This window comes from Maylandia zebra, linkage group LG2 (genome assembly GCF_041146795.1).
Source record: "Maylandia zebra isolate NMK-2024a linkage group LG2, Mzebra_GT3a, whole genome shotgun sequence".
Lineage (NCBI taxonomy): Eukaryota > Metazoa > Chordata > Actinopteri > Cichliformes > Cichlidae > Maylandia > Maylandia zebra.
Window position 1 is genome coordinate 3,709,758 of NC_135168.1, and position 22,187 is coordinate 3,731,944.

Genomic DNA, 22,187 nt, shown 5'->3' on the forward strand with positions numbered 1-22,187 from the left:
CTAGAGTGCTGCACCACAATGATTGTGAGAATAACAGCTTTGGTTCTTCTTTGCGCACCAGGTAAGTGCAAAATATGATGGGAGACATCTGCTTGCACTACACTGTTCATGAAACCCATCGTGCATCTCAGTGATGGCTGTGTAACAACCTTTCTAATGTAATAGCATTGATTTTGTCCATTTGTGTTGTAACTCTGTTGTTATTTGTCTTTCTTCTTCAGCTGTGACTCAAACTTCAGAGGTTCCTCAGTTGATCTCTTTGACTGTTGTTGACCTTGGTGACAATGTTACTTTTGGCTGTGAAGTCTCTGAGAAGGAGTTCAAATCCTTACACTGGTATAAACAGTCTCTGGGACACTTGCCCCAAAGTGTTGCTTCTGTTATTCTTGACAAAATAACTTTATCTGATGCATTTAAAGATTCACGTTTCACATTGAACAAAGATATATTTACTATCAGAAATGTCAGCAAAGAGGATGAAGCAACATATTTCTGTCAAACGCGGACCACATATTCACAGATGTTCAGCAATGGCACATTCTTGGCTGTGAAAGGTAATATGTTTCCCTTTTTGTACCAATGTCTGAACAGTTCAGTGATACTGACGCAAATCAGTTTAATCAATTACAAAAAGTTTATATTACATCTGCCTTAATTCACAGATGACAATCATCAGAAATCTGTCTACGTGAAACAAAATCCAGAGAAAGAGTCTGTTCGTCTGGGAGACTCTGTGACACTCGAATGTTCAGTTCTCTCCAAGAACAAAGAAAAAGCACTCCAATGTCCAGATGACCACAGAGCGTACTGGTTCAGAGCTGGATCTGAAAGTTTTGCTCCAAACATCATTTACCCTCTCGTGAACAACAGTGATGAAGCTCTTAAGAGACGATGTGTCTACAGCCTGACCAAAACGATACAGAACTCCTCCGATATCGGGACTTACTACTGTGCTGTTGTGACATGTGGGGAGATCCTGCTGGGTGAAGGAACTAAGGTGGAGACACGTATGTATCTGTATTTGTCTTTAAATCTTAAATTATCTTGCATTAAAGTATAAAAGACTTACTAGAGATAGTCTGATGTTTTTTGCACTAAGTACTGTAATGCAATGTTATTAATTCCATGCAGCACAATGCTTGGGATAGTCTCTAAATATCACACTTTATTCAAGTTACATAGTACAGACAAATGTAATGCACCACTGCTCGTTTCATCTAGCCTTCCAGACCTCTAATCTTTGAGTTATCTAAGATTAATGGTTTAATCTTAATAGTTATCATTTCACTTTAATTGCCACAGGTACATAAAACACAAAAACAAAGCACACTCCATGCAGTCTGCCTTCATAAACATTTGTGAAACACCAATTGTTCTTACAAACTTGTTGAATTCAAGCATGGTACTGTAATAGGATGCCACAGTGACAATAGTTCGTGAAATTTCTTTCCTCCTACATGCTCCAGTATAAATGTTTTTATTGCAGTGGAAGTAACAAAGCCTCAAAGTGGCAAACCACATAAAGTTACAGTGTGGGGTTGTTGAGTGTTGAGAAGCATAGTGCATAGTGCATAAAAGTCACCAATGCTTTGCAGACTCAATAGATGTTCCAAACTTCCGCAAGCATTAACAGCAGCACAAATACTGTGCTATGAATACAAATACTCATCATAAGCTGTCTCTAGCTCTACAAAAATAGAATATTGTTCGTTATAAGAACGTTTCTGCAACAACTGATGAATTCCATGATCACATATTAAATTAAACAGTCTCTCTCTCTCTTTTAACTAATGTAGGACCAGGATTGGGCCCTGTTGTCCTTATTCTTGGAGTTCTGCTAGGTTGTTGCATTTCTGTGATTGTGCTTCTTCTTTTGTACCCCAGAGGGATAAATGTTTGTCAGCATTGCACAGGTGGGTTTATCATAACTGCGTGTGTGTGCGTGTGTGTGTGTGTGTGTGTGTGTGTGTGTGTGTGTGTGTGTGTGTGTGTGTGTGCGTGTGTGTGTATGTGTAAAGATATATTTTTAAACTAAAATTATGTTTAAGATCCAAATATTTGTTTCACTTTATCATACCAGGACAACAACAAGAACACAGGATTACAATAAAAATAAATCACTGCATTTATATAACCTTGTTACACAATTCTTGTGTGAGTAAACACTCAGTGGAACACTTGTAGTCATCTTCTTCCCTTTGTGTTTTCCTATGTTTCACTTTGTAGAAGTAGATGTGTGTTTGAAAAGCAAAAGTTGTCATATCACAACATTGTATTGCAAAAATAAATACTAAAGATCCATCGCTTAAAACTTCTGTTTTAATGTTACCACACTATTATTCCAATCATATCCCCAAATCGTATTGCTTTAGGGGAAATACGTGGGACCAATCATGCTGGATGTGACGTGTCAAATGTGGGCCAATCAAATGATTTGGTAAATATGCTTTTACTATATATTCTGCAGCATGGTTTTGGAAAAGAGATTAGCAATTCCACAACATATAATAAAGATATCACAATGTCTTGTTAAATTTGTTACAATACAAAGTGCTGGAATAAAGTTAATTGGTGCACATACAGTTAGTTTTACAAATGAAATTGTAGAATTATTTACGGGATTAATAGAACAAACCAAACCCGTACCATTAGAGATGGAGGCTTTAGAACTGAACATCTTAACTGTGTTGACTGTATTTTTAATCTAGTGTCACCTGAAGACCTGAAAATCACCAGCCTCCAATATTGATTTTCTGACTTGTCCCTTTACATTGAGAAACATTATTTGGAAGTTATTCCACAATTTGTAGACCTATTTCTTTTGCAGATTGGTGAAACTGCCCATCTTTACTTCTGAGAGACTTTAATTAAAGCTGAAAATATGCACTTACTTGATTTAAAATCCACTTTGATGGAAGTAAAATTACTGAAAAATTTCATTGCGCAAAAACTTATCGACCCAGCCAAATAGAAATGCTGATTAAAAATTCGAAGATATATTGCAAAATATTAGAATAATCTTACACGTTTTTTTTAAATAATAGTAGATATATTGCACATATGTAATTTCTGACTATTCCAATAATCTTACTTGAGTTGAAGTTGATGACATAAATTCTAAAATACCTGTAATTTCAGATGATGACTGATGCTACAGTCCATTACTCCTCAGTGAGAGTAAACAGAGGGAACAGGAAGAGGAGAGAGTCAACACAAGACTGTGTGTATGCTGCTGTTAGACAAGATTCCCACACTCAGCAGCAAACATCAGCATAAGCCAAGAAGGGCAGGAGTTGTAGTCCTTTAACTCATTCACTGCCATTGACGTCTATAGACGTCAATTACGTTTTTCAATGGGAGGGGCTAGAATACAACCTCGGGCAGCTTGTCAGTGAACATCAGACTGCTTGAAATGTATTTTTCACAAAAAGCTCGTTTTCTCCCTTTTTGTGGTCAAAACGGCATTTTTGGTGGAACCCACCTCTCTTCTACAGCTGATTACTAAAGAATGGAAAATGGTAGAAACAAGCTTTTTTTTTGGATGACAGAAGAGAGTCTGTTCTTCATTTTGGTAGGTTCAGCGTTTATATGATCATAACACACAGTTTTCTGTGGCTCTTCAAAAATGAGTAAAAATGCTCAAAAACCCTGGCAGTGAATGAGTTAATAGACGCTGTGGCCTTTCTAATATGTGTTAATAAACAGTTCCAATAAAAGCGTTTTTTTTTTTCTAAAAAACAAACAAACATGTTGTTCAGCTGATTCTATGGAAACACAACCTCTGGTTACTTTTATTGACTGCAACATAAGCTATGGTAGTACTTTTGGGCCCAACAAAACATGTTGTATAATTCAAATTTGGTATACCCAAATAATTTTTAAAAATATCAAACTAAATAAATTCCATTGGCACATTAAAGTGTTGAGTAGATTTCTATGATTCTGAAATCATGTTTTTTCTGATCGGGGGGCGGCCATCTGCTGCGACCGGTTGGGGTGACAGAAGGAAAACAGGATAAGACATGCTGTGGAAGAGAGACGGAGAATTATAACAGGTGTGATTCAATGCAGAGAGGTCTATTAACACATAGTGAGTGAGAAAGGTGACTGGAAAGGAAAAACTCAATGCATCATGGCCAGTAGCGGCTTTTGATACGGGTGACACGGGCGGTTTCCCGGAGTGGCATCGTGGTTCGGGGCGGCATCACTGGCACCGGCAGAAAAAAAAACATTTTGCTCGTACTCACGCTGCCCCGACATCAGCCAGTGCATTTTGGGAATGGCATAGGCACCGATCGGTTTTCTATCGCCCATGCTGGGAGTAAGGGCGCCCTCCGTTTGACAAACTGGAAGCTGGTTCCACAGAAGAGGAGCCTGAAAACTGAAGGCTCTGCCTCCCATTCTACTTTTAAATACTCTAGGAACAACAAGTAGGCCTGCAGAGCGAGAGCGAAGTGCTCTAATAGGGTGATATGGTAAATGGCCTGTATTTATATAGCGCTTTACTAGTCCCTAAGGACCCCAAAGCGCTTTACATATCCAGTCATCCACCCATTCACACACACATTCACACACTGGTGATGGCAGCTACATTGTGGCCACAGCCACCCTGGGGCGCACTGACAGAGGCGAGGCTGCCGAACACTGGCGCCACCGGGTCCTCTGACCATATGATATGGTACTACAAGGTCATTAAGATAAGATGATTATTTAAGACCTTGCTTGTGAGGAGCAGGATTTTGAATTCAATTCTGGATTTAACAGGAAGCCAATGAAGGGAAGCCAAAACAGGAGAAATATGCTCTCTCTTGCTAGTCCCTGTCAGGACTCTTGCTGCAGCATTTTGGATCAGCTGAAGGCTTTTCAGGGAGTTTTCAGGACATCCTAATAATAATGAATTACAGTCGTCCAGCCTGGAGGTAATAAATGCATGAACTAGTTTTTCAGCGTCACTCTGAGACAGGATATTTCTAATTTTATAGATGTTGTGCAAATGGAAGAACGTAGTCTTACATATTTGTTTAATATGTCCATTGAGGGGCATGTCTTGGTCAAAAATGACTCCAAGGTTCCTCACAGCGTTACTGGAGGCCAAGGTAATGCCATCCAGAGTAAGAATCTGGTTAGAGACCACATTTCTAAGATTTTCAGGGCCGAGTACAATAACCTCAGTTTTATCTGAATTAAGAAGCAGAAAGTTAGCGGCCATCCAGGTCTTTATGTCTTTAAGACATTCCTGCAGTTTAACTCATTGGTGTGTGTTATCTGGCTTCATGGACATGGGTGTCATCTGCATAGCAGTGAAATTATACTTATACTATCAGTGAAATTGTATATGTTTTCTAATTATACTGCCTAGGGGAAGCATGTATAGTGTAAACAGAATTGGTCCTAGCATTGAACCCTGTGGAACTCCATAATTAACCTCAGTGTGTGAAGAGGACTCTCCATTTACATGTACAAATTGGAGTATATTCAAGGTTCAAGGTTCAAGGTTCTTTATTTGTCACATGCATAGTTATACAAGTATAACACACAGCCTGACACGCTCCTCGACATGTGCAAAAAAATTGTGGGGGGGGGGGGTGTAGAGGAAGAACATTATATATATATATATATAGTATATACATTGGGTGAATGTGCAGTAGTAGCAGCAAGCAGGTGAATTCTGTACATTAATATGAATAGACATCTGACTATTTTACAGGATGGACAATATAAACATATTTAAAATTAAAGGAATTGAAATGTACATTGTGCCTTGGTTTAGTGTATTAGGTTTTAGGCATTAGGTTTAGTATATTAGATAGATATGATACAAACCACTGCAGCGCAGTACCTGTAATACCTACAGCATGTTCTAATCGCTCTAATAGGATATTATGGTCGACAGTATCGAACGCCGCACTGAGGTCTAGCAGGACAAGCACAGAGATGAGTCCACTGTCAGAGGCCATAAGAAGATCATTTGTAACCTTCACTAAAGCTGTTTCTGTGCTGTGATGAGCTCTGAAACCTGACTGAAACTCTTCAAATAAACCTCTGCAGATGATCTGTTAGCTGTTTGACAACTACTCTTTCAAGGATGTTTGATATGAAAGGAAGGTTGGAGATTGGCCTTTAATTAGCTAAGACTGCTGGGTCTAGAGATGCTTTTTGAGTAAAGGTTTAACTACAGCCAGCTTGAAGGCCTGTGGTACATAGCTGATTATTAGAGATAGGTTGATCATATTTAAGATTGAAGCATTAATTAATGGCAGGACTTCTTTGAGCAGTTTTGTAGGAATGGGGTCTAAAAGACACGTTGATGGTTTGGAGAGTGTTTTCACATGGACAGATGTACAAACAGATACTCACAGACACGCACTATAAAGCAGATTCTTAGTGTTTCTTCTCTCTCTCCTCTATTTTTCTCTCCCTCTCCTTTTGTTGACTGGCCTGCAGGATTCCCCAACCTTATAAACAGTATGTTGGCATACTGACCGAAACTAGCACCATTGATTAACTGATTGACAATGAGCTATGAGATCAGTTTTAAGATCAGCTGTCGTGAGTACCATTCACAGAGTGTTGGGGAATGGCTACAGTCACAGCATTGTAAGATAGTGAAAGCTGTACCCTGGGCCTCCTCCTCCTATTTCATAGGAATGAAACAAAAATCATGTCAGGGGTAACCAAATTGTTGTGTTCAGAATTTTTGGAAGGAATCTCAGGAGAAAGGTTTGTCTTTTAAAAAAAGAATTTACTTGCTTTTGGCAGTTGAAATTACAAGTTTACACGGCACTGTGGACCTCTATGTGAACCAGCAGCATGTTTTACAAAAAGGATGACCCTCAAGTGAGCTGTACAACATTGTATAGTGAGACAAAAACAGATTATAGCAGCTATCTTCTTTCCACACGGAGATGGCAGTCTTGGTGTCTGCTCCAAATCATCCTCGTATTTCCGTGACCTCATCTGGTATCTGCTCCCTCGTCTGTAAGAGACAGAAAAGCAAAACACCTCTCTGCCTAGCCTTGTTAATCTAATGTTAATATCCATTGTTCTTCTAGCGATTCAAAGTTGGTTTAGAATATCATGTTCGGGACTCTCTGACCCAGACTCTTATTCTAATCATAATCTATGTGTGTAAGCATACACTCAGAAAAATAAAGGTGCCAACTGGAACCAAAAGTGGTTCTTTAGACTGATGCCATAGAAGAACCTTTTTTGGTGCCACAAAGAACCTTTCAAACAATGGTTCTTTGAAGAACCATTTCTTTCAGTGGTTCATTGAAGAACCTTTAAAGGTGCCCCAAAGAACCATCAAGAAATGGTTCTTTGGGGCACCTTTAATGGTTTTTCAAAGAACCTTTTTAAAAATGGTTCTTTAAAGAACCATTTTTAAAAAGGTCCTTCAAATGGTTCTTTAAAAGAACCATTTTAAAGAACTTTTTTTGAGTGGTTCTTTAAAAAACATTTTAAATCTTTCAAAATAAAATGCATCATAAATTGAATTTGAGTAGGGTAAAAATAAATACGAGCACAGCATAGACATATATTAATGGTTTATTGTCATTTTGTAGTTACCAAAAGACAAAAAGGCATTTTAACCCTCAGCACAACATCACTACTAATACATGTCACATATTAGTGTTTTAAACAGTAATAATTAAATATATTTGCTATACTATAAATAAATATATATATAAATACTATAGCTACAGATAACACAACAATACATGTATTGTTTAATTAATAAAACATCAGAAAGTGATAAAACACATTAGAAATAGCAATAGCTTCATAACAGACCAATAAATCAACACATTTTCATCAGCAGATGTTTGCATGTTCAGTAACAATATTTCAACAAGTTTATGATTAAAATGATCAATGAACTTTAGCATTACGCTATGTAATGTACGTTTCATGTTGTACTCATGGTCCTTTGTTAGTCCAGTTTAGGATAATGTCTCTGACGTATGTTTCATATCAAATACAGGGAGTGCAGAATTATTAGGCAAATGAGTATTTTGTCCACATCATCCTCTTCATGCATGTTGTCTTACTCCAAGCTGTATAGGCTCGAGAGCCTACTACCAATTAAGCATATTAGGTGATGTGCATCTCTGTAATGAGAAGGGGTGTGGTCTAATGACATCAACACTCTATATCTGGTGTGCATAATTATTAGGCAACGTCCTTTCCTTTGGCAAAATGGGTCAAAAGAAGGACTTGACAGGCTCAGAAAAGTCAAAAATAGTGAGATATCTTGCAGAGGGATGCAGCAGTCTCAAAATTGCAAAGCTTCTGAAGCGTGATCATCGAACAATCAGGCGTTTCATTCAAAATAGTCAACAGGGTCGCAAGAAGCGTGTGGAAAAACCAAGGCGCAAAATAACTGCCCATGAACTGAGAAAAGTCAAGCGTGCAGCTGCCAAGATGCCACTTGCCACCAGTTTGGCCATATTTCAGAGCTGCAACATCACTGGAGTGCCCAAAAGCACAAGGTGTGCAATACTCAGAGACATGGCCAAGGTAAGAAAGGCTGAAAGACGACCACCACTGAACAAGACACACAAGCTGAAACGTCAAGACTGGGCCAAGAAATATCTCAAGACTGATTTTTCTAAGGTTTTATGGACTGATGAAATGAGAGTGAGTCTATGGGCCAGATGGATGGGCCCGTGGCTGGATTGGTAAAGGGCAGAGAGCTCCAGTCCAACTCAGACGCCAGCAAGGTGGAGGTGGAGTACTGGTTTGGGCTGGTATCATCAAAGATGAGCTTGTGGGGCCTTTTCGGGTTGAGGATGGAGTCAAGCTCAACTCCCAGTCCTACTGCCAGTTTCTGGAAGACACCTTCTTCAAGCAGTGGTACAGGAAGAAGTCTGCATCCTTCAAGAAAAACATGATTTTCATGCAGGACAATGCTCCATCACACGCGTCCAAGTACTCCACAGCGTGGCTGGCAAGAAAGGGTATAAAAGAAGAAAAACTAATGACATGGCCTCCTTGTTCACCTGATCTGAACCCCATTGAGAACCTGTGGTCCATCATCAAATGTGAGATTTACAAGGAGGGAAAACAGTACACCTCTCTGAACAGTGTCTGGGAGGCTGTGGTTGCTGCTGCACGCAATGTTGATGGTGAACAGATCAAAACACTGACAGAATCCATGGATGGCAGGCTTTTGAGTGTCCTTGCAAAGAAAGGTGGCTATATTGGTCGCTGATTTGTTTTTGTTTTGTTTTTGAATGTCAGAAATGTATATTTGTGAATGTGGAGATGTTATATTGGTTTCACTGGTAAAAATAAATAATTGAAATGGGTATATATTTGTTTTTTGTTAAGTTGCCTAATAATTATGCACAGTAATAGTCACCTGCACACACAGATATCCCCCTAAAATAGCTAAAACTACAAACAAACTAAAAACTACTTCCAAAAACATTCAGCTTTGATATTAATGAGTTTTTTGGGTTCATTGAGAACATGGTTGTTGTTCAATAATAACATTATTCCTCAAAAATACAACTTGCCTAATAATTCTGCACTCCCTGTATATGTCATATCAAAACAAACCCACACCTGCAGTTGTTTCAGTTTTTCACTGGTGTTTCCTGTCAGCTGGTCAACCTCACATCCATATCAGCCAACCAAATGACAAGTTCCTCCCTTTGTGCTTCAAATCCCTCCCACTCTGAGACAAGGAGCTGAAAGAGATCGAGAAAAGAGTCAATTATAAAGAAGAGAAAAGTGAAACCCTCCTCAGAAGGTCTGACTCGCATACCTGCAGTTGACCTGTGATGGACTCCAGTTTGGCGTTCACGTCATCCCTCGCCGATGCCAGCAGCCGAGTCTGCAGGGTGCCCTGGAAGAGCTCAGTTAATGTTCGACTCCTCCTGGTCAGGCTCTCCAGCTGGATGAGCCGAGGTCTCCCCTCTCACCGCTGCCTCTGAACACAGAAACACAAATTGCATCTGAAGCAGGAGGTGCAGATTTTTTTGCTATTCTTTTCTAAATCCAGGCTAGATCACGTGGAGGTATTTGGAAAACTTTTTTGGCCAGCGGACAACTGTTGTCTTGCAGAAAGTCAAATCAAACATATGCGATACACAATCAATTCACAAGAACACATTATAAAAAATAAGTCCAGTTCTTGCCTGATTTCAAGTGAAATCTGCATCAAAACAGGGTGACAGAAGTAAAACGAGAGCACAAAGCCTCACTTTTTACAAGCCTGCTATTACAGTTCTCCTCTATGCAGACGACTTTCCTGTTTTCAAGGCACAACTTGGATCTGCTGTACGAATCTTATGGATACACACTAAATGAAACAATAGTGTGCATGACTCCAGATTCTGATCCCTCATCCTAATATGGTCCCAACATAGCAACAGCAAGAAAGCAAATGTTGAGGCTTCAAAATACAAAGTCCATAAACCAATGGCTGACATGGGTTTTATCATAAGGGTGATAAATATACAAATTTCAGTCTGTCTTAGAGATTTGATGTTCATTTACCTGCAGATGCACTATACGTACCTGCTCCATGGTTTTTCACAACATTTTGCACATCACTATTTAATACAGGAAGTACGTGAACTAAAACAAGTCATCGTTCTTTGTGAGAGGACCATATTAATGAAACCAACCTCAATGACATCATAGGGATCCCTAAAGATGCTCCTGCTGCTTTTCTTCCTCCTCATCCTAAGCTTCCTTCTCCTTGTCCTCGCCTTCCATCCAATTGTAATTCAACCTAATTGTGTTTCTCCCCCTCCTCTTCCTCATTTTGTTGGAGCTGTGAACACAATTAATGTGAATCTGGATTAATTTGTGCAAACAAGAAAAATCTACAGCTTTTTGGTCAGAGGTGCTCTTGTGATTTAAGCCGAGTAGAGTAGATTTATGTGTTGATGCTACCTGCTTCAGCTCTGGCTGCTGAGTGATATTTACACCCTGGCTGGATTACAAACTTTAACCATGTGCTGAACTTTGGCCCAGCGTTGATACCTCTTGTTAGTATAACGACCTCTTCTTAGCTTGTATGTATGATGTATGATGGTGGAAAAATGAAATATACAAAAAAATTAACTATATTACAAAAGAACATCTACCTTGGAAACATCAAATGACCGGAGCATAACTTGTCAACTAGTCCGAAACTAAGTTATGCAGGAACAGTCAAAGAAACACCTTCTCATGTCACATTTATATTCATTTCTATATAATTCGATTAGACAATAAAGAGTCATCTAATCTAATTATTCATTCAAAACACTTATGCATAGCTGTATTTTATACAGCTCATACAGAATTCAAAGTACAGGTTCATGTGAGTATTTAATGTACGGCTGAGATCTACAGAATTTCAAGAGTTTCTAGAGCAGACACAGAGCTCACGTCACAACAGGCTTCAGGCGCCATTTTAGTGACTTTAACAATATATTACATTTTAATTTCGGTCTAGCTGACATTAGGTTATGTACGCAGCACGCAATTGAACCACATATTTTAGAAGCCAAAGGTTCAAATTAGCTGGAAGCAGCTTCACTTAATTATAACAGTGGTTTTGTTAGGAAAACAGTTTCTGTATACCGGATACTAAATTGCGTTGACCTCAACGGCTAACGTATCTAGCTAATCGCTACTGTTAGCACAACATCAACAGCAAGCTACAATGACGAGTAACAAAAACAAAACAGTAATAAGGTTTTAATGAAAATGTTTTACCTTTTCTAACAGTCCCAGAATCCACAGCTTCAAAGTCCAGCAGGTACTGAAGACTGTTATCCGTTTCGCTGTCACCGTCCGTGAGTTTTTTTTCCCGAAGGTCAAGGCCCGCCGCTCGCACACTCTGTCTGCGCATGCGCATCCCAACGACTGACCCCCTCCGTCCGCTCCCGGGAGGTTACAGTATGACCTGTTCTGACGTCACTCTCTCTCTACCTGTCATTTATTTGGCTCGAAACACATATTAACAAATTGATCAGTGATGAACAGCTACTCAGATCATTTACCTAAGCAGTGTGCTTTGTCAAAACGAAGTGTGTGTCCATTACACTGACATTCTGTTCTGCAATTGTTATTTACTTGTATTTTATAATTTGACTTTACATACTGCTGGGTGGTTTGTAAAGTTTACAATAACTAGTATTATCATTATGCTATATTTTCAAAAATATATAATAATCTCAAAAGTAATGCCTTGGAGTAGAAAATAGTAATGCTTTATTAAAATTTAAAACTAAAGTACAGTATTTGAATGTGTGTATTGTGTCTATTGTTTGCAAACATTTCTAACTTTTATTTGAATATTCAGTTTCCTACCATCTTCTCTTAAAGGGTAATTGCCAGGTATCCCGCCCTTCCCCTTCGCACACACATGCACACAAAGAAAACACACAGTATAATTCACAGCCTCATTATAGTGAATAAATATTTATGCCATTTACACCATCAAACTTAGATTGCTAAGGATAAAGAACCTTTTGTTCTTTAAAGAACCATTTGTAATAGCTGAAGAACCATCCACAAAATAAAAAGGTTCTTTGACGTATGATGGTTCTTTAAAGAACCATGAAGACATCTGAAGAACCATTTAAGAACCATAATTTTTCTGAGTGTACTTGCAGTTACCTCTCCGCACTGTAAGTAATTTCCTACAATATATCAGTCCGGAAAGTCACGCCGTAGTGGCCCAACACACACACACACACACACACACACACACACACACACACACACACACACACACACACACACACAAAACACCTGCATAAATCAACATATTATTATTTTAATCACAGAAAGCATGACTAGACATGACTAGCTATTACAGTCAAAAATCCCATATGCAAAGCAGAAATGAAAAAAAAAAATCTAAATTTCTGGTCTTTAGAGGCCATATACTGTCACTGATGAAACAATTTAACTGTTCACAAGGAATATTTCGTAACAAAAAAAATAACAACACAAAAGAATCACAAATATTGGGTTTGATGTCAGGTTCAATTTAAATTTCGGGAAATCTTAAACATTGTCATTGGCATGAGCGTTTAACTTGAGAGTAAACACTATCCTCAGCAAACTCAGTCTTCCTCTTTCCCCTTGTTTTTCTTTCAGAGAAATGCAGTGCAGCATAGTTTAGTTCTTCATCAGCTTCACTCTGTGTATTATTTTAAAAAGTAAAACAGTTATGTATATAGTGATATCAAGGTGTTTTTGACAAATATTAACTGAATAATAATAATTTAAATTACTTACACGATGATGTACTGCTCGGTTTGAGGTCTTTTTTGCAGTATCTGATATAGCAAAGCAAATTACATGTATTACATAAACAACAACAAAATAGAGTAGTGAAGAGAGCCTAATGTGGCATTTAACTCACAAATTATTGTCAATGATCACTGACAACAATTATTTATTTACATAAATTTGTTTGTATAAATGAAGTACACACAGGAACACAAATCACAATGCTACACCTCAATCGTCATTGAAAACATGTACAGTAATTGACTCTTTATAGTTTTACAGTATAACGTCTGTCATGTTTGTATAATCCATAGATTTTGGGTCTTAAAAATATGACTGAAATAATTTTAGCCTTTTAAATAATTTCAGCTTTTTATAACACTTACCTTGAAATGGTTTACATACTCTTCGGTTGAAGATCAGGACAACATTTCCAAAGAGAGAAATGGCCAAGCAAACTATTAATATTGCCGTTAAAATGAATCCTGATTGTGTTGGCTGCACTACAGAAAACAAACCAAGAATCAATTCTCAAAAACTGTTATCAGCTTGGAATATATATTATATACAGTATAGATTAAAGTACTTAAGACCAAATACCTTCAATGTCCAGTTTAGTTCCATTTCCAAATAATATCTCCCCACATGTGGCCACAGCACAGTAGTAAGTCCCAGCATCAGAGGAGCTGATGTTCTTAGAGAAGCGATAAAGACACCTCTCCTCTGAGTCTGATATTCTCTCACTTTCACTGTGTCTGTTTCCATCAGTGTAGATGATGCTTGGGTGTAATGGATCTGATCCAGCTCTGAACCAGAACACATTATAATCTCTGGGACACATCTTGTCAGAGTCAGAATAGACTGAACACTGGAGAGTCATTGAATTTCCTGAGCGCAGTGGATTTAACACTGTTGGCCATTGAACAACAGTATAATCTGATGCTGTCTCGTTATTTCCTGTGGAATACAAAACACAAAAATATTCTTTATAACATGACCTGAAACACTTTAAAGTTTATAAAAGTAGGACAGTGTTGACTAACTTACCTTTTACTAACAAATATGTTCCAGTCCATTCAAGATTAATCCACTCTATCATTCCACAGTGATAGATTCCCTCATCGTCTTGGACTGCTTTCAAAATGGTCAGGTTGCTAAATTTCTTATCAAAATGTGCTTGAAATCTTGAATTAAATGTTTCTTGACCATACTCGGGTGTTGCAGTTTTTAACAGTGACACTATTAATTTGAGAGTATCTCCGACACTCTGCTTGTACCAGTGGACTCCTTTACTGCTGACCCCATCGGGCAAAGCACATGTTATGTTCACTGGTTCACCAAGCTGAACCGTTTTCACTGGAACTAGAGTATCTGAATTAGAATATAGAAAAGTTATAGTTTTCTCTACACATCTATTTGACAATAAATTCTCAATTTAGAACATTTTTAGTAAAGTAAAATGCTCACTTACATCCTTGATGAAGAAAAAGCAATACAATCCATAACATGACCATCGTGACACTGCTCCTTGTTGAGGACTTTGCTGGTATTTCACAGAATGAAGGAGGTGAAATCACTGTATTCGGTAAGACAGTAAGATGCTTCTGATTGGTCAGTACAGAATAGATTCAAATGTAGACTTCCTGTCACATTTGCCTCCTCCTGGGCTTTGCAAAAGCTCTCATTTTCTTTCATCTTGTATTGTAACTGCCTATTTTGTTAACTCGAACACTGTTCCCTACATGTTATAGTTATGCTTGTTAAAAACTATATTCTTGATAAAACTTAAGCCCTAAAAGAGTAATCATCACAGTCCTAACTGCTGTTTGTAGTATTTACTGCAAGAAATACCTCAGAAAAACATCACATTTTGCATTTCAAAGGAAAGTTGGTAAGTTTATTGTTCATATTGACTTATCATTGCATTTTGTACCTTTAAAGAGCCGACGAGAAGGCCTGAGCTCATGTTGCTTCACTGAAGCAAATGATTTAGCCTTTTCAAAAACCAAAACTTATGGGCATTTTTGGGAGCAAATTACATAGCAAACAGTTTTGTAGTTATTTATATACTTAAAACACACACACACACACACACACACACACACACACACACACACACACACACACACACACACACACACACATCAACCCCATGGTGAAGTTAGAGGCTTTAAAACTTACAATGATTTCATGATTTCTGCATTTTCACAACAGGTATCATGTCAATAGTTATATCATATCTATACATCTATGGCAAGAAAAATTTTCCCTCTGTATAAGGCTCTGTATAAACTCTCATCAACTGGGTGTTTGAGCATCAAATGAATTTTGTTCTGCATAATACATGCTCGATCCATGGCCCCATTTCCAGTAAGAAATAAAAAAAAAAGTTAAAATTGTACAATGTGTCATTCATGAAGATTTCGCACGCACACACACACACTGTATATATATATATATATTAGGGGTGCAACGATATTCGTATCGATATTGAACCGTTCGATACAGTGCTTTCGGTTCGGTACGCATATGTATCGAACAATACAACATTTGTAATTTATTTTATCAACTTTCCTTCCGACGATGCTGTCTGTGTTGAGCGCTCAGTGAATCTGCGTTCGACTACTCCGCCTAGGCTGCACTGTCGAGCGCAGATCCACTGAGCGCTCAACACAGACAGCATAGTCAGAAGGAAGAGCGCAGGGCAAGCTAGCAAGACACATGGACCTCCCCCACCCTCATTCAGATCTGGCGTTTGGAATTATTTTGGTTTTCATGTGACGTATGACCCTGAAGGTAAGCGAGTCATGGACTAAAGTAAAACAGTATGTTGGATGTGCCATGCAATGCTCAATTACATGGGTGGGAGCTAGTGTGTTAGCGCAGTTAGCTCGTTAACGTGTTGGCTGTCTAGCCCCACACACGGGGCGATCGGCGGTAGCTCGTTAACGGAGATTTGCCGTGTTGTGGCGTTAAGGTCATTTCAACGAGATTAACCTGAAAGCACTAGTGGGAACACAACGAATATGACTGCACATTTACACCGACATCATCCTAGTGCAAAGACCAAAACAACAAGCATGCTACTAACTTTAGCCGAGTCATTTAGACAGCTGTTAGCACATGATTCTCCTTATGCTGCTGAGAATATAGCCCAGAAGAAGCGGATAGTATAGCTTTTATTTTGGAAAGAGACATTTCTCTGTAATAAACTCTCTTTTCCAAAGATGAGTGATTCCTCAATCAGATACAGGGCTTGCAATATCGCTAGCCCGACGTTCTGGAGCTAGCGATTTTTTTCAGTCGGGCTACCAAAATCTATCTCTGCCCTGCCCGTCGGGCTATTGTAGGAAGGAAAAATATATGTCAATGCTTTTGCATTCTTTCAGAAATGTAGCTGGGTAATTATGTCATTGGCATCTGTGAGCCACTGTCAATATGTGACATATTGAAATCGCGTTTAAATTTGCGCTTGTTTTTTTGCTTTCACTTTGCAATCGTGCGAACTGTGTATAGAGAGCGACAGCACTGATCTGTGAGTGATGATAATTTGTGCACCAATTCCTCTGACATCGTCTTATTAATCGTTAGCTTACTATGCAGACATGACAAGTGAAATCTCCCGCAGCAAGCTTAAACATGTGAGAGGTTGATCGCGCAGAGAATCGCTGAGCTTATGTGAGTGCGTGTGTAAAAGTAGCAGTATATATATTTTAGTTCTGCTGAGCCAAATAAGACAGGCCAGGGTGAAGAAGTGACAGCCAAAGAAAAGCTTACCACAAAACGGAGAAGTTATGACAAATCAGACTATAAGGCAAAAAGAAAGTGCAGCTTTATGGTTTCATGGACAAAAGAATTTCTGTGGCTGCAATATGACGAGCTAAATAACCAGGGCTGCACATAAGTGGTCCGCAGGTGCGCATTCGCTGTCAAAATAAAAAACACGCACAAGGGTTAGGGTTAAATTTAAAAACTGTACTTTTGAGTTAAAATATAAATTTATAATTTTAATAAATGAAAAATTAAAAAGGCATGAACATTTATTTTGTATCGAAAAAATATCGAACCGTGACACCAAAGTATCGAACCGAACCGAACCGTGAATTTTGTGTATCGTTGCACCCCTAATATATATATATATATATAAAATGTATATTCTGTGACTGGAGTCCACCCCGGGGTAAAACATGCATGAAACACCCCAAATAGAAGGTGTCAAACAGGCGTCCACGTCAGATACCCACACACAACCTTGTTGACTCCTTCTAATGTTGCAAAAGCAGAAATTGTACCTCTACTCTGATCCCCTATTGAATAATTCACTTCACACAGTCACTAAAACTAAGTTTAAAAGTCTTGAGATGGTTTTTTTTATTTTTTTTATTCACTACTAGGATGTCATGGTCATAAATAAAGGAACAAGTAAAGGAACAAGAAAGGTAATTCTCAGCTGTCTCTTCAACACAACACAACGGTCCAGGTTACCCTCCATGACGTTATGTCTTTTATGCAAATATCGACGTTTGTTATATTGTAATTTGTAATTGTAACTGTTTTAAACAGTTTCCTGCAAAATTATTAGCTATTATTTCACATCTATTTAAAATTATATCCTAAGTACATTTCCTGCCGAGAACATTTTTAGACACTACACTAAAGACCATTTATATCCTAGGAGAAGAAAAGGCAATGTAATCCTTAGCTGCTTATTGATTGACGTGGTTATTTGAAATCTGTGAAATCTGTGATTATCTGAAAGCTGTGAAAGACACTTATGATTGGAACATCAAATAGTGCAAAAGTACAGTTATTTCCTATGTCAAGGTGGCTAGTTACTAGTAGTCTAGTAACTACTAGTTGTGGTATGTACTGCAAGAAATAATTAACATTCACATTACAGAGTAAACTTACAGGTTGAACCTGTTATTTGTCTGGGTGTGTGATATTTTGTCCTTCAAAGGTGTCAAAGAGCAGTCTGAATGACTGCCCTTCACAAAGTGAGCTACATTAGCCCCTTCATGAGCCAGAAAAAATGTACATTTTGGTAAGCTAATTCTGTGTCTTTTAAGAACTTTTGAGATAAGTTGACAGTTTTCAGTAAAATTAGGAATACGATCTTTATATTTTTCCATTTTCAATGAAAGAAATAAGTGTTAAAAGACACACTTCCACACTCTGCTTTTAACATGAGAATACACAGTTTCTTTAGTTTCCAGTGCGTTCTAATTTCTTCCTTCCTCCTGTAGTTTTACTTCTTGACAAATGCAGTGCAGCATAGTTCAGCTAATGTCCACCTTCCACCTTCAGTCTATGCAAAATAGTAAAAATCATACTGTTATATAAAGCTACTGGAAATCTTTTCCCTGAATTAACAAATATGATTTAGTCTTATCACTTACATGTTCATTGACAATTCTTTGCTTGACAATTTTACTTTTCTTTAGTTTAAAATGAACTTACTGACTTTCATATGTATAAATGTAATGGTGTGTACATTGAGTAGCCAGTATAAAGTGTGAAAAAGCATATAACATGCATTATTTTACATTGATCAATGGATCCATATCTCCGATAGAGTTTGCTCAAGTCTAAAACTTAAATGACCATAAGTGAAGGTTGCGAAGCGCACCTATGGGGTCATTTGTGATGTGTGGAACATTTTTGCTGCACAGCTATTTAGTGAGCTTCCAGCAACTTCAGATAGAAGAGAATGTAAATTCTCACCCCTGCCCAGACAACAATTTTTTTTTTTTGTTTGTGCATTTGCAGACAATGGAAAGATTATAATCCCAAAAAGTTAATTCTGTTCATCTCGACGTAGCGTTTCTGAAATAACTAAAACTAGCACCACTGGTGAAAACTGCAAACTGTCATGACCATTGATCAACAACCACTGATCAAATAAAATTTATCAGCATGTTTTGACAAAGTAGGCCAGTGACCCGCGTGCAGCATGTTTTGGGGTTTAAAAGCCACAGAGATGAGGTGTTTAGAGAAAATGCTTCTCGACTGCTCCAATACTCTTGACACATATGGGATCACTAAGGGTTTTCCCTTAGGCAGCAGTTATCCTTCTTGTGTCCTGGATTGCCTGGAGCTTACATTGGTTTATGGTATACATCACCTTTATATGTCCCACATTACTGCTGGAATCTCACAGTCTAAGAAGGCTAACCTGTCATTTTCATAACCTCCCTGGTGAACTTGATGTGTTTGTCCACAGAGTTAATGTGATCCCTGAATGTGGTAGTTCCTGAGATTTGAGCTTCACCCAGGTGTTATCCACATACCTGAACCAATGACTTGGTGGTTGTTGGGTCTGTCTAGCACAGGCCCACCGCTGGAACGAGACAGTTTAACTACACAGCCAAAAGCATTGAACACCAAGTAGGCAAAGTTCTTCGTGTTACTCATGCATGAGGGAGACCTGCCTGGAGCCAAGTGTTGTTCCACCCACTTGACCTCCGTCAGACTCTCAGCCAGATTCCCCATAGCACTCCTTTTATTGAGCTCACATGGATATACATAGGTTCATTAACATATGACATCTTACATACATGTGAACAAAGAATACCGTGTGTGTGTGTGTGTGTGTGTGTGTGTGTGTGTGTGTGTGTGTGTGTGTGTGTGTGTGTGTGTGTGTGTGTGTGTGCGCTGTCTGGTCCAGCCTCTCTTCCAACAGAGGCTGGCATGGTCCTGCATGCTGGCCGGAAGACATGCAGGATCAGACCAGCACCGGTGCTGCCACTGGAGGCGAACTTAAAGTAAAGAATGGATCTCACCAGGCTAGTATTGATCTGATACTGATGCCGTATTGATATCGATACAATGGATATTTGGATCGATTTGCCCACCACTACTCAAGAGTACTTAAAAAAAAACGTACAAGAAAGTTGCACTTTGTGAAACTTAATTTTGTTTAAAGTCCCTTTTTGTCAAGCTCGCTCCAACTCCCACAAAATATGTTAAGCCCCCACCTTAACATATGCTTGCTTACAAAAAGGTAAAAGTGTATCTGCACAGAAGAATTCGCTTCAGTACTACTGATTTTTTTAAAGACGTGAGATAAGTCTGAAGATGAATAAGTGTCACAATCGCCCAATAAAGTTATTTTACTTTGATTTTTAAATTCATTCTTGATGCGCCCAATAATTAATGACAGAGGCCAAAAAATGTTAGGCCTACTTCTGACATAAAGGATGCAATTTGATGTCCTTCTAGTTTATTTGTGTTATTTAACTATTGTATGACTGAGTCCATTAAATGAACAAGACATAAGTCAGTAACTTTTTATTCATTTCAAATCAACATACACTGACTGAGATATTTTTAAAACATGAAGGTCATAATGAACACAAAATAAAAAAAAATGCATAAACATATTAAAAAATGGCCACAATGAATACATAAAGAAATTGTAGAAAACAGATTTTTTCATGTCATGTAATACATCCACTGTTTCTAACTTTTCTTTTTATACATTACAGTCAGAATTAGAAACTGATCCAGGACATGGAGAAACAAATCCAGATACAAGAATATCTAGAAACATGTCAAAAGATAGTAAAAGAAAAGCTCCACAATTAAAAAAAAACACATTCATAGATGGTATTCAAAGCATTTACATCTATTGGGAAAACTTAACAGAGAAAATTATCAAGGTAATTATTCATGTCTCTCAACAAAATTATTAAACACAGAGAAGAAAATTAGGTTAGCTAGAACAACAAGTACATTTCTAACCCAATTTAAAAAGGCAAGAGTTATATGTGTCTAGATATCAATCCAGCTCAAGAGCCCTCAAATTATTTCTCATCTTCTGCATGTTCTGCTGTCCTGTATCTAGTCTTTGTTCCTGTATCTAATTTTTCCACAAGAGAAAATTGCTACAGAATAAACCAATGAGTCTCCATCTGTCTGATGAAAACAACAACAAATGGTGAGACTTATTTACAAAGGCATGCATTAAAAGATACTGAAAACTTGGTGCTGATATTTTTCAGAGTTACCTGCAGAATTTCCTGATCTCCTTTTGCTGTCACATTTGTTTGCAAAGCAACTGCATCTGTGTTGATAGACAAAATCACAACACAAATGTGAGTCCAGTTTTATTGAATAATGTTACAATGATGTGGCTAAGATGTGGTTTGGGCCACATTGCAAGACCATAAACCTTCAGACACAAAGGTAATAAAACAGAATATGATGATTACAGAGGAATGAAATGTGGAGCTTGTAGCATTGTTGCTGAATTTTGGAAAGTGTGCGAATTTTTGTGCAAATGTTTAAACAATAGGAATTCCATCCCATTTGTTGTAATGCACATCAATAAATATGGTTATGATATAAGTAATGAAATAAATATATGCTACAATAAATAGCTTTATGAGTTCAGTTTAAAATAATATTTGTGTCCCTAAGATAAACTCAAACAGATTCATTTGGTTGTAGAAGATTTAAAGTGGATTATATAGGTTGGGGGTCATTAAAATATACAGCGTACTTGCAGTAAAAAGTCATTGTAGGCTTTAAAAATTTAAAATACTGCTTAAAAATACATAACACAGATAATCATACATGAGACAGATAGATAATAATGTATAATAATGTACGCAGCTCTATTATAAGTATCAGATCAATATCATCAATATCAGCTTGAATTTTACCTGGTGTCAAATTGGAAAGTAAATCATATGGCACATCACTAGAATGATGTTTGTGTGACTTTTCTTAGCATGAACAACACTTACCTTTGCTTTGTTCACATATTCCTCTTGGAGTTCGACAACAAACAATAATGAGAGTCACAGAAATAACCAAGAATATTATTGCCATAACCAGCACAGTAAGTTCAGAACCTGAGTTTTGCTCTAGAAAAAAAAAACAAGACAGGAAATTATTGATGATTCTAAAAAACATTGAAACCTAGCTGTCATATTATT

At 37.8% G+C, this 22,187-nt stretch overlaps 2 protein-coding genes, 2 long non-coding RNA genes and 1 pseudogene across 4 annotated transcripts; 1 reads left to right on the forward strand and 4 right to left on the reverse strand.

The window, feature by feature from the left end:
* LOC101466050 (uncharacterized) lies at positions 1-3,859 on the forward strand. Its single transcript, XM_024805840.2, has 6 exons — positions 1-61; positions 222-554; positions 663-1,007; positions 1,797-1,913; positions 2,373-2,437; positions 3,139-3,859. Exons 1-6 carry the CDS (start codon positions 19-21, stop codon positions 3,274-3,276), a joined length of 1,041 nt encoding a protein of 346 aa, XP_024661608.2. The 5' UTR covers positions 1-18; the 3' UTR covers positions 3,277-3,859.
* A 5,318-nt stretch (positions 3,860-9,177) lies between these two features.
* Positions 9,178-11,928, reverse strand: LOC112435362 (uncharacterized). The gene is made up of 4 exons (XR_013100162.1): positions 11,719-11,928; positions 10,638-10,786; positions 9,773-9,937; positions 9,178-9,695 (listed from the first exon to the last, which is right to left on the reverse strand). It is a non-coding gene; the product is annotated as an uncharacterized LOC112435362 (long non-coding RNA).
* A 1,054-nt stretch (positions 11,929-12,982) lies between these two features.
* On the reverse strand, positions 12,983-13,706 carry LOC143420350 (uncharacterized). Its single transcript, XR_013100168.1, has 3 exons — positions 13,632-13,706; positions 13,252-13,292; positions 12,983-13,153 (listed from the first exon to the last, which is right to left on the reverse strand). It is a non-coding gene; the product is annotated as an uncharacterized LOC143420350 (long non-coding RNA).
* Positions 13,707-13,831: 125 nt separating this feature from the next.
* On the reverse strand, positions 13,832-14,759 carry LOC106675901 (signal-regulatory protein beta-2-like). The gene is made up of 3 exons (XM_024805841.2): positions 14,717-14,759; positions 14,293-14,616; positions 13,832-14,202 (listed from the first exon to the last, which is right to left on the reverse strand). Exons 1-3 carry the CDS (start codon positions 14,757-14,759, stop codon positions 13,832-13,834), a joined length of 738 nt encoding a protein of 245 aa, XP_024661609.2.
* A 4,753-nt stretch (positions 14,760-19,512) lies between these two features.
* The window catches only part of LOC105940960 (uncharacterized), an 11,267-nt pseudogene continuing 8,592 nt past the window's right edge, over positions 19,513-22,187 (reverse strand).